Genomic DNA, 13235 nt, shown 5'->3' with positions numbered 1-13235 from the left:
GAGATGTTCTATGTTTCCAAGGTTTGTTATGTACTACTCAAACATCTGGGTACCTTCTAAAATAATTGGTCTGCAGGGTGCAGATTTTATCGATCTTTTTCACTGCAGTGGATTGGCCACAAGAGCCTTTAAAACAGTGGTAGAAAAAATTTGCTGAACTTAGTTCTCCTGAAGAATTTCAGAAAGATCAAATTAGGCCAAAAACTCTAATCTTGGTTTCAGTGGGGTCCCTTTTTAGCAGGGATCCCTCTAGCAGGGTCCCTCCTTTAAAAGAAAAAGGAAATTAAAAATGAAAAACAGCACTGGGGAAAAGTTAAGCATGCACTTCAAATTCACACATGCCAGGAAATTTAGAGTTAAAGGTGAAACTCCACCCTAAAGAGCTCCATACTGGAGATATTTCAGTGAACAAACAACGTGTTTTGAAATACAAAGACCCAGTAGGGTGCACTACCTATGGAGTTTCAGCCTTCACTCCAAATTTCCTGGCTTTTTGGAGGTTTATTAGAGTTTCATACCCCGAACATTTATGTACTCCAAGAAGTTTCCTCAGTGCAGCTCACTCTGATCCTTTTGGAAGCTGAGAACAAGCACTCGATGGTGTAGCCACCCATCCATTATTAATGAACCTGAAAACACTTTCTTGCAAATGTATGTTAATTTGGAGTGCTGAAATTCTGCGCAAACTAGGGTTTTTCAGTTGAGTTACCCTGAGAAACTCCAAAATTGCAAATCTACTCAGAACAAAATTGAAGGACAGGATTTCATTGACCCCAACAGAGCAAGTGCTCCTAATCTTCCTCCACTGTATGTGGGTCGTGTAACTCTGCTTTGACAGGGCTGCAATCAAGACAGCACAGAATTGCTTTTGACAGTAGTGGTTTGTATTCCTGGTCTAAACACTCTACCAGGTTGTGGGGTGGGGATATATCCATCCTACTTCTCAATAAATCTGGCCCTAATGGATGAAAAATGACTATGGCCATCAGCATCATGCTTTTTTACAACACAGCTTTTATGAACATGTGTTACAAATATTGAAGTGGTTCCAGAGTATCTCAGTAATTCTAAAAGATCTGTTGTGAGGCTCTGCATCATTGCATTTCCTGATAGCCCTAAGGAAATTATTACCAGCAACTCTCTGCAGTCCCTCTGCTCACCCACACTCTTCATCCTTCTCAAATATACACACAGAGAAAGTTTTAGAACTCTTTATGACAATTTCAATTGGTGTCTTGACACATAGCTAATGGAGAAGACATTACACATACTTTGAAATTGGCCTCACCAGTCACTCTGCACAAGCATATCTTAGTGGTGGACAGCTGCAAAAGTGATGGGACAGCTCCACACTGTCCTGATCCTGGAGTGTTTGAGGGACAATTAATTCTTCTCGCTGCAGTTAAGAGAAGATAAACCAAGACATCCACTTCTTGGGTTTCCCCTAGCCCCAAACTGGGTAAAAGAGAGAGCCTATACTGAAGGGATGACCTGCCTTGGGGAAAGAAGGAAGACAGAATAGGGAGGAGGCAGACAGAGACTTAAAACATCAGGAACTGGTGCCAAAGAAGTTCAAACAGGGGCCAATAGACACAGACTGTGCTTCATGCTGTTGCCTACAGATCTGCCTCTGCATCCTTTCTCCTTCAATCTTTTCCAAGACCTTCCTCTTTTCCATCACCTTTCCATTTAGTTAATCCCCTCCTCATTCTGTTCCAGCTACCAAATTTAAACATACATACATACTCAAATCCCCTGACATACACTTCTTGTCATACCTCTGAAATCTCCCAACAGGCCGACAAACTAAAAAAGGAAAGACTACAAAAAAATCACAAGCAATGATTTCTTGGGAGAAATCTTTTTTTTTTTTTTTTTTTTTTTTTTTACTGGATCAACTGACTAATTTGGGGGAAAAAAGGACAAGTTTTCAAGCTCATAAACCCTTCTTTGTGTTACTACCTTTTTTTCCTAACACTATTAATTGATTTAAGAAAAGACATTCCCCCTGCTGCTGAAACCTGCCTTACTTGTAAGCTTCAGCTGTCCCAGCTACATCAGGAACATCACTGCTCTGAAAATCACAGCACTGGTGCAGTATTATGTATTTCTTCTGCTCAGAACTTGCATCCCTTTTTCCAGTCATTCCATTACATCTACTGAGGCTGCAGGCAAGTCCTCTGTGGCATAAAGGTATTTTTCTATGCAAAAATATAGACTACTTGTAGAAACTGCTATTTTCTGAGTAATCACACTTTTAGCTTGGCTTTATCCTCCTGCATTAAGCTCACAGATATTGGGCAAAGGCAGAGCTGCTAGGCCAGTATTCATGCCTCTGCTCAAATTGACATTTTCAGCTGAGACTATATAAAGAAAATTCACCTTATCCTTCTCACCCCTTCTCCTGAACCCTGCGAACCCACTACGTGAAGGCACCAGTAATGCTGAGGGTTTGAAGTGTGGCTGCACAGAGAAGACTCCCCCAGGACATAGCACAAGTCAGCATCATCACTTTTGAAAGATTTTTGTACATTTCCACTGCAGCAATAGTGAAGGGATCATTGGGGGGGCGGGGGGGGGGGGACCAAAACCAAAAACAACTGAAGTACTGCTTGCCTAACTCCAGCAATCCACGTGAGAGGCAAAGTCAAATGCATCGTGCTTATGGATTTTGTAAATGGAGCATGGTGGAGGTGGCTGCTCTGTATTTCCCCAAGGGGCAGCTATTGCTTGCAAGAATTGGACTTAAATTCCTATCAGAAAAGTCTGAAAGATAGGATGGGAATTGCAAATGTAAGTATTGCACCTGGTTAAGTTTGCCACAGAAATAGCCTGTGCTTTGCATCTTTTTGTGAAAGGTGCAACCTCCTGAATTTACAGACGGTTTCAGCTGCTGCTAATTAAAAACGCAGAGGGCACCTCACACCCACTACTGAAGAGAGGTTGTACACAAATGGATATGGGAGAAAAACAGCGTGATTAAGGCAAAGCCCCATAAGCACTTTAAAGAGGCATGTTGGATGTGATCAAACTGTGGGTCTGTGTGTAAGACAGTATAATTTGAATTGATCAGCAGAGAGAATAAAACAGCTTATATACACTGCTACTTTTCAGAACATGGGAGGGGATGAGCTCCACCTTTTTTGCTTAAACAGAGGCTGGTAAGGGGTTGCTGGAGAGTGTCTGTGCCCACAGGGCAGCGGGACCTAGAGGACACAACACTGCAGAGCAGAGAGGGGCAAACTCAGTCCTTGCCAAATCTGCAGACTCTGCGCTTGCAAATCTTCCATGTGGGGTTCCAGAGCCAGAGCCAAATGGGTCTGCATTAGCACTGCAGAGTATAATAATACTTTAATCTATTGTCTCCCACAAGGATTCTTAATGATCTCTGATAGTTTACTCTATAGATTTTATAGGCTGTCTTCATTCCAAGCATCCTGCAGCTTGACCAGACAGTGATCTTTTTACATAATGGATAATGTCCATGAAAGAAACCATGAGTCCTATGAGTCTTGGGGAAAAAATGTTTCTTGAAAAAAACTGTTGGAAAAGATGACTGTGGGTCAAGCTAAATCGAGCAAACTCCTGCTGTTTCTAGGGCGTGCAATTATATACGTAGAAATAGTTTCTTTAGTATTGAAGTCCTGTCTATATCAGAATTCAATACTAGACTTATAAATGTCAGTTGCTAGCATGGGAACAGATGCAACTCCTCCCAGCTGATTAACATCCCTGACATCTGGAATAGAGGACAGAATAAACAGAGAGAACAGAGGATTTCCTGTTGGGACTTGGCTTTTGGGTGACAACTACCAAGATACAGCAACTCTGTCCTTGAGAGTGTTACCTCTCCACCACCTTCTAAAAAGCCCCGGGGCTGGTAATTAAAGAAGTGGACATTTAATGCCAAATCCCTAGACAAAAACTCAGGTATTTGCTGGATGTCTGTCTGATACCTGCGTGAATGCAGGAATCCTTGATGTCAAGAGCTGCACAATGGTTTCTTCGGGGACAGGGGATTAAGTTTTCAAGCTTCCTGAATTGAAGAGCTTTGATGAATTTCTTCTGTTCTTTTTAGTGTTTAGGATTAGGTGGAAATTAATCCTTTATTGCGAATCAAGGAGTATTTCTTACAACTATTCTAACTCCTAGAAAAGGGCATTAAGTATGCCTCCCTCCGCCAGAGTACGTTGACCATATTTTGCAAAGAATCCTTATGAAAAGATTACCAATGGAAGAGAAGGAAAAAGAGTTAAGAGGTTGATCTGACCAGAAACTCCATGGAGGAGCCCTGAAGTGCACCCACACCTCAGTTATCTGTATGAGGTTGAGCTAGGCTGTGAATTAGCCAGCTACCTCCTGCTTTTACTGCTATTGCTGCCATCCACGTGGCATAGCACGGTGTGCTCTTCATACAAGGCTCTGCCATGCCCATCGCTGTTCAAAACCACTATGGAAATTTCTACAAATTGTTCAAAGGTGTATTCAGAATCTAATTTACATATGACTGGAATGTACCAATGCCCTTAATCTTGAGCGAGCTGATGTGACTCAATGCGAAGCTTTGCTGAACCGCACAATACAAGCACTGGAAAAGGCCACAGAAAAGGGTGGAATCAGCGTGACACTGGACTCCAGCTCTTTGGTGTGTTGTCACCCTGAGTCTAAAGGCAGGTGCTGCAAATAGATTCTGGAGCATGTACAGGTCATCCCTGCCCATTGTTTAGGCAGAGGAGAAGGGTTGCGGGAGCCTTCAGTGCACATGTACAGATGTTGAGAAAGCCTGTCTGCAGGGTCAGTTATTCTAAGGGGATTTCCAGCAAGTATTCAGTAGATTATATGAATAGAGGGAGTCTGAAGATACTCCAGTAGCTTTTACTGTTTCAGGAATTTCATCAGCATTTTCCTAAGAAGGCAACAAGGGGAATGCTTTCTTATCTGTCCATGCGATCCTGTGGTGAAGCCTGACGTGCAAGCCCAATATTACATAAAAGGAATGGCTCAGTTAACCATAGTATGGTGCAAGAATTTGCCACATCAAATGGCACTTACAGAGCATGATTTCCTATGATCCCTTGCTGTTTGTTTCAAGTTTTTTGAAAAGCAGCCATGGTAGGTGTCATGAGCTCAAAGTCTCCCCTATTTTGTAACCAGCAATATCCCAAACAACACAAGGAATGTGTCTTTCTGGCAAGTGTGTTTATCCTTGCTCCTTCCTTTTGTATTGGGCCAGACTGTATGATCTTAGCATGTTCTAATTTCCCAGAATTGCAGAAATAAAGAAAAGCTGAACAATATTTGCAAATCTTGTGCTGGGACTAAATACATTTTATCCCACTCTCATGAAATTAATAAAAAGAAGTGAGGCAGATATTCTTGGATAAAGCCTGCTGTGTGGCTAATGATAACCAGTCTCTTGTTTTTTCCCCGTAGGCTATAAAAAAAGAGGAGAGATGATCTAGTTGGTACCACAATGTTTACAGCTTTCTGCTGAGCAGCTCTGAGAGCAGATTCCCCATCCATCAGTGCTGTCCCTCTGAACTGTCCCTCTGGAAAACCTCTTTATAGATATGCCACTGTACTTAAATCTCTATGCACCAACAACCCCAATACCTGACTATGGCACAGAATATCAGCTCTTTGGAGGAAAATATTTTTGGAGAGATGCCAGAAAGAGAGGTTGGAGAGAAAAAAAAACAAACAACAAACTCTGCTGCTGGGGTCAGCTCTAAGGTCACCATATGAACCACAACAGTGACTGAAGGACACCATCAAAGTACCTGAGCACTTTTTCCAAGGTGCCAAAGGGATCACAAGAAACTTATAATGCAGATAGGAGGTGTCGTGAAATTGTTCCAGTGATACCACACCTGTGGTTGCACTTTGTCAAGAAGCATCCACAGAGCTTTTTGTAACAAGCCTCATATCAACTTTGTCCCAGGATGGAGGCTTGATGGGCTGGGACTGAGACAGTCAGAAGAAGGAAAGTGACTGGAAACGGATACATCTTCTTTTGGGGATGAAGAGGCACTGCAGAGGGTTCCTGTTTATAACAGCATTAATCAAGCATTAGTACTTTTTGGTTGGTTCCAAAGGACAAAAGTATTTCAGGAATAAACTCTGCATGGTGAACAGCTGGCTACAACTGCTGACACTAAGAGTGTAGAAGGAACAAAACCCAGTAGTGTCTGAGGGCCCCCCCAGTACCAAGGAAGGCTGTGAAGAGTCTTTACAGCACAAAGCTCAGGAAACTTTTTACTGGTACCATATCATCTTTTTTCTCCTTTTATTTGATGCCTCACCAGACTGAGGGCTCTTTTCCCTTTCTTCTGCTATTGTTAGACTGAACTTTGGCAGAGGAAATACCTGGAATTAGATGTGAGCTTTCAGTGGCTGTAGAGATGTCTTCATTGATGTGGTGCAAGGCCTGCACTAGAGGGGACTGAGGAGTCTTTGCCAATGATAAGAGAGGCTGGTGATGCAAAATGGGCCCAGATAGTGCCAACTGAGTCACAGATTTTGACTGAGTCACTAATTGGCATAGAAATCTGTCTCAGGGGATGATGCTGAGGGCAATACCAAAGCCAAATATAGGGTCAATGAAAGCTTTGCTGCCAAAGCCACTGCCCTAAACCTGTATTTGTTAGCCTAAATACTCAAAGTAGTGTTCAGCCTTACAAACCTCATTGATCAAGTCCACAGGCCTAACAGCTGTATTTTGCCATGCTGGGTGCAAATACCCATCATAGTGGTGGATATGAGCTCAGCCTAAGCACATCAGCCACCTAATAAAGGCTCCAGAGAGATGGAATATCTTCTACTGCCCTTCTTGGTTTCATTGCCAATGATCAATGCTGCATTACAATGTCTGTGCAAAGACAAACTGTTGTAAATCTAACTGTTGTAAAAAAAGGTTTGGAGGCTCTATGTATTTTCTCAGGCTCTACACTGTGGAAGAGGATCTTCAGGCCTCCCTCACTGACTTAAGTGTGTCAGTCAAGAGGAGGCGCTTCTCAAGCCAAAATGAACATGTAGAAGATCTGTGAGCTCAATGCCATGAAACACAAATCTTCCAGACAAGTTCAGCAAGGTGGTTGTCTCCAAAAGGAACATATAACTACATATGAAAAGCAACCATGCTGTGTTAAAGTAATTTCAGGTTTTGGAACTAAATTCCTTGCTTAGGCAAGTACAGTCTGTGCAGTAAAAAGATTTCATTTGAAATAGAAACATCTCTGTATGTCAGAATAACATTAAGGCACAGTCTTAAATCTGTCAACTAAAATTTAAAAGGCTTTTCTTGTTTCATTTTGTATGGGTATTATGCTGGTCACAGAACAAGTGATAAAAGCGTACTATCAGATTAAAAATAATGTATTTTTCTAAAAATTGTCATAGCTGTTATAACTAACACCTCAAGTTCTCAGAACTATGGTGTTAATCCAATTTGCATTATGCCTTTGATGATATTTGCTTCGTTGTGTTCCTCTCCAGTTGAAGAGTATTAAAAGACTGGTATTTTTCCTTTCGATATTTTCAATCATTAGTATTTAAAGTATTTCCTCATTTGAGCTTTGTTCATTGGTAACTGACTGAAGTCAAGCTGAGTTATAAGGATTTTTTTTTTAAAACAACCTCACTAGAGTTTAGAAAGAAAACTGGAAAGGAAGCATTTCTTTGCAGCTTAATTATGTGTATTTAAAGCTCCAGTAGAGCTGATAATGTTGTTTAAAAACTTCTCTCCACTAAGGAAGTTACAAATATAGCCTGAATTTCTATAATGGAAGGGACTCCAGAACAGCTCATATTTTCCTTCTTAACCTGAACTTTAGTGTTGACAACACAGGCTGTTCTGACCATCCAGTGATTTTCCCCCATGACTCCATGAATTGCCCTAAAAAAAATGTAATATGGGATACAGACAACAGAATTTCAGCCTTAACCTTCATCTTCTATGTGTTTATATTTCTAACTCATTCACAGGGAACACTTTTTTACTTAAACATACTAACTCTTACCTGAAGATGATCAAAACCAAGTTGGAGTAATTGTAGATATGTGGCACTCAACCGATGCAAGTTATTCAGGGATGCCCCTCTTCAAACTACAACAAAGGCGCTCAGGATTTTATAAACTCACATCCACCCATGGAAAGTTGCCCGGCCATTTACAATGAAGTGGCATTACCCCCATTTTCATATGTATAAAAAGGGGCACAGAAGAGTTCAATTACCCACCCAATGTGTGCAACAGCACTGCCAGGAACCTGGTACCCACCTCCCTCCTCATATCCCACAGACTCAGCTGCCCCTCTGCAGCAGTGCTTACCGAAAGCTGTACTCATAGCATTAAGAATACAAAATAACCTACCTACCTTCAAAGAAGTCCTACAGAATTAAAGACTGCCTAAGAGTATTTATGTTCTGTTCCATGCCTGAGAGGCTCTTCTCTCTTCAAATACATATAAGCTTTCTATGACATCCAATCCCCACTCCTAAGAGTCTGTGGTTAAAATAAACTGTGCAATGCTACAATATACTGCTCATAACCAACAGCTAATGGGTCTCCCAAAGTTGGCTGCTTCCGTCTTTAGCACCAACTTTCTTTAGCTTAGATGGGGAATACCAATTCAATGTTAAGACGCTGTTGAGACCATTACTGAGATTGCATTTGGATAACTGTCATCTGACCTAAATATTAAGAAAAAAATAAATTAATTAAAAACTCCAAAGCTCATAATGCCAACAACACAAGGGTTCAACAGCCAGTAGGCTGATCAATATCTAGACAAATATTCATTAATATGATCATAAAAAGCTTATTTGTTTAAGAAATTGCCTACCTGTAAGGAGAATATGGGTCAAAGCACGTCTTGGTGACTTCTGTTATCTCTGGGTTACAGCACTCCCCGCCATCAAAGTTGTATCTCTCATAATTACAATCCATGTCACACACACCGTTCTGCTTCTTCTTGTTGAAGAGCGTGTGGCGTACGTGTCGGCAGTCTCCACCGTCGTACCCGGTCAAGGTGTGGTTGCACTCAGGATCACAGTTCTCATCTCCAATCTTGCTGATATCACAGTTGGCCAGGATGAGTCGGTGGCGAAGGGAAGAGTTCTTCACCTCCAGCACCTCCAGCTCCCAGGTGATGTTGTAGCGGCTGAAAGCCTCATTTAAATGCTGATGCTGGAACTCAATCTGCTGCTGGCTGACGGTGGGGTTCTGGTGCTTGTCATCATAGAGATTTACCACACGGTAACGAACAACTTTGTTGCGGCGGAAGCTAGGGAGCTTATTGTAGCTGGCGATTACATCCGTGTTGTCACAGACTGTCTGTCCACAGAGAGGAGGGTCTAGGCTGGTATCCAGCAAATAGCCATGATGATAGCTGAACTTGCTCTGAGGACTGCTGCCATCCTTCATGGGAGACCAGGTGTTTTTCACATTCAGTAAACTGTCTTGAAGAACTAGCTGAGGTAGAGGCGTGTCTTGTCTGTGAATTGCCTGGCCCATGTCCAACAAGATCTCCTTCTGAGACCGGGCTGTCCTCCAGAGGCTGAAGTGCTCTACATAACCCCGATAGTTCTGGTTCAGGGCATTTCCTCCAACCATGAGCACTTTGCACTTCAAGGTCAGAAGGCTGAAGATGCTGCCCACTTGCTCTCCACTTGTGGCTACCTGGGCACCATTCACATAGAGTTTCATCAGATGCCCATCATACGTGGCAGCCAGATGTACCCACTGGTTGGGGAGGTAGCTGCGATGTGCTGCAATGGTGGTTACTTTGCGAGCACGGTCCGTCTTCAGAGAGAAGAAATAGCGGGGGTCTCTATTCCCCTGGTCACTGACGGTGTTAATACCCAGGACCCATCCTCGGTCACGGGAGGTGTAAGAACATTTGTCATATAGTCCTATGTGCCCCCAAAAAAGAAATATAAATAAATAAGGATGACAGAATAAAGAAATTAGTCTTTCAATTGTATAAATATTTCTCTATATGTATATATACACACACTCACCTACATATGTTAGAAAGTTAGCGTATAAGACAGACATTAACTCATCTGGTGTGGATGATTGTGGGAGGTCATGTTAAGACTTGCCATTAAAGGTCACGTTTTGCTGGTGGTGTGTACGAATGGGATTCCCCTTTCCTGAACAAAAACTAACACCTCTTTGCAAATTTCTATCAGCAAAATGTTGTACCGTGCATTTGGTTCTTACCTTCACCCAACCCATACATCACTGGTTAAAAATAAGAAGTCTTGAGAAGCAATCCTTGTTGATCTCACTCATATCTCATACCCCTGAACCCCGTATCTAATAATACCCAGAGGAGAAATAAGTATAAAATCTAAGTACTGCAGTTTCAGAAACACTGAGCAACAGCAACAGTCTTGGTAGGATCAAGCACCCAAATCCTACAGAGAGTGAATGGGATGTGTTCAGGCTACCTTCAAATTCATACCCAATAAAAATCAGTAAGCAAATGGCATACGCTGGTACGTTGGATGTGCTGAACAAGGTATATACCACACCAGGAAAGGGCAAGCAACGTGCACGGATGGACACACACATCCAGAAAGATTCCTGCCCCCTCACACACACACTTAATAACAATGTGGTGCACCACAGGGAACATACACTAATGATTTCTCTCACAGACAATGTGTGGATCCACACCTAAAGCTCTCTCAACCGGTCTTCAGACAGCTCCAAGTTGTGGGAAGAGCCCACACCTTCTCAGTTTGGGACAAAAGGTTTGGCAAGTTAAAGATACACATTTCCATCTTTCAGTTCTCAAAGGCCAAGGGCTGCGGGGATACCCCTCAACTGAAAAAATAATCGTTAGAGCCTTCAGCACCAAACGGCCTTTCTACTATCAGCACATAGAAAACAATCCTTCCCCCAAGCCTTCACTTCCAAAAGCCTAAAGGAAAATCATAAATCTCTGACAGTTCAGTCCTCATGAAAAGACTAAATATCCCCTTACCTCACCCCTGCACCCTAACCCTCCCAGCACTACAACCAAATAACATCTTCTGCTTCTGACTAAGTTGCTCAACAGCCATCTGTTAACAATCACTCATTAACAGTGCAGTCTTGTCTAGTATCAACAGAGCAAAGGTTACAGGAGCATTCACCGTATTTTTCCTCCCCTCTCCCAGCACCCACCTTCCCCCCTTTCCTCACACCCTTCCCCTCTCCTTCTCCTCCCCCTGTAGAAAAAGTCTTCTGATGGGAAAGTTAAAAAAAATTAAACAGGCCTTTTTTCTGCACGCTGGTATTTTGCTAGGGACTCTGAGCTCTCCCTTTTCCTGTTTCCTTTGGAAGAGAGATCCCAGGGTTCGGAAGGTAATGTGTTTATTCATCTGTAGGGCGCACTCAGTTCAAAACCTTTTCAAGACCAGCTTCTAGTTTATACTGCTACTTCTGATCACGAGAAAGGAGAGGAGGAGAACCAGAGAAGGAAAAAACAAATAGGCTAAAAAAAAATCACATTTGCTGGGATGGATATTTACCTGAGAAATTTGTGATATGAAAGCCAAAGCTACCAATGACCTTCTGGAATCTGTTTTTTAAGCGTTTTTTAATTTTTCTGTATGGACTAAATACTTCTACAAAGCATTCATTTTCAGAGGTATGAGAGCCCATAAACGTCTGCATTTTTACGAATCTCAAATGAAGGTATTGTCGAGCGATGGTGGGTGGATAATACTGCAATGAATGAGAAGACAGCTGGCAAGACAAGTCCCTCTTCCAAATAAGTCATAAAAAAAAAAAAGTTATAAAAATCTCAACTTATTGTAATAAGACCATTAGAGCTGATCAGACATTTTGTAAGAGAGTTTTTGCCCACAAAGAAATGCCAACATGGTGAGAGCAGAAAAAGTGATGCAGAAATGGGCTAGCCCCAACAAATCTCTGTGAGGAGGTGTGGGACTTCAACATGGCCGAGGGAACCCCAGGGACTCCCTCGGCTGTTTTGACTGCAAGCACAGAAAGTCAACCCATCCCAGCCATGACCCCCTTCATCTCCTGCTACCTTTGCCACCCAGCGACCGAATTCTCCAGGCCTGCAGACCACGGGGCAGCTGCACATGCAATAGCTGCTCCACCTGTTTCTTAAGGCATCCAAGATCCCTGCTGTTGGATGGACGGCTGGAAGTCCTGGAACAGGCTTCTGGGGTCTCCAGCTCTGGGGACGTCCACCATACAGTCTTTAAGGGTCAAGTTTTTTGCCTTTTTGTACTGACTGGGGCTGTAAATATTCCCCCAAAGAACTAATAAATTATTGTGGAATGGAAATTCATTTTCCTAGCCAGCATTAAAGAACATCTTCCTCTCTCTCTGAAGTGCTGCATGATGCTAGTGATTGACCTCAGCTGAACAGATGGAGCTGCTGGAGGAATACTACAGAATAGTAGCAATCCTCCCTTGCCTTTGAGCATTTAAACCCTGATGTGATGCAACGTGTCTTGAGTTTGGCTCAAACAGCTGCCATCAATTCAAGATTTACAGGGAGCCAAAGGAGGGCAGAAAAAGAAAAAAAACCAGCGACAATAGGGACACCACTGAACATGCCAGTATGAAAGCTGCCGAACTAAAACAGTCTACTATTCCAGTTCCTTACATTTTCTAGTTTAGGGCAAAGGTCATTACTGAATCAATACGCCACATACAGTATTCTTTTCTCAAACTTTTACTATTACAGACATCGAACTCTTGATGAAAAGATGAACACAATCCCTTCAGCAGCAAGACTTGTTTTATTCTTGAGAGAAAGGAAAAAGAGTAAGAAAAGGGATAAGAAACCCACACTCCCTATAACTTGCAAGTCGTACCAGTTCTTTATGACCTTCTTTTGCTTGTATGCTGTACCTACTTTCCCAATCCTTCACTTACTTTTGGCTTTAGACTGAGAATCCTCCGGCTAAGGGAGTGTCACTTTTCCGTTTTGTCCCCAGCACAATGAAAGTAATTTCAGCTGGGACTTTGGATGTCATAATAAAAGAATTTATTACTTCTTCTATGACAACTAATAAGGGCAAAGCCATTGGAAGAGGGACATGTGAAATAATTGCCAGAACTTCTGAAACCTGAATAATTTGATGTTTTCACAATTTATTTCAATTTAGTAAAAGGTTCCATAGCCATGAGTTATTTCTCAGACATAATTAAGAACATTTTAAACAAGAGGCCTCTTTTACCCCAAACAAGGCTGGTTTTGAGCA

At 42.2% G+C, this 13235-nt stretch overlaps 1 protein-coding gene across 2 annotated transcripts in view; it reads right to left on the bottom strand.

The window, feature by feature from the left end:
* Nucleotides 1-13235, bottom strand: part of PAPPA (pappalysin 1) — a 183562-nt gene that overhangs the window by 147627 nt on the left and 22700 nt on the right. For both annotated transcript variants that reach the window (XM_009475824.2, XM_087753259.1), the window contains exon 2: nt 8843-9911. In XM_009475824.2, coding sequence (XP_009474099.1) covers nt 8843-9911 — 1069 coding nt within the window. The remainder of the gene's footprint in view (nt 1-8842; nt 9912-13235) is intronic.

This window comes from Nipponia nippon, unplaced genomic scaffold (assembly GCF_047370975.1).
Source record: "Nipponia nippon isolate SJK-2023a ecotype South Korea unplaced genomic scaffold, ASM4737097v1 scaffold_16, whole genome shotgun sequence".
NCBI classification, from domain to species: Eukaryota; Metazoa; Chordata; class Aves; order Pelecaniformes; family Threskiornithidae; genus Nipponia; species Nipponia nippon.
Note: the sequence above shows the minus strand (reverse complement) of the source record. Positions and strands in the feature narration are given on the sequence as shown.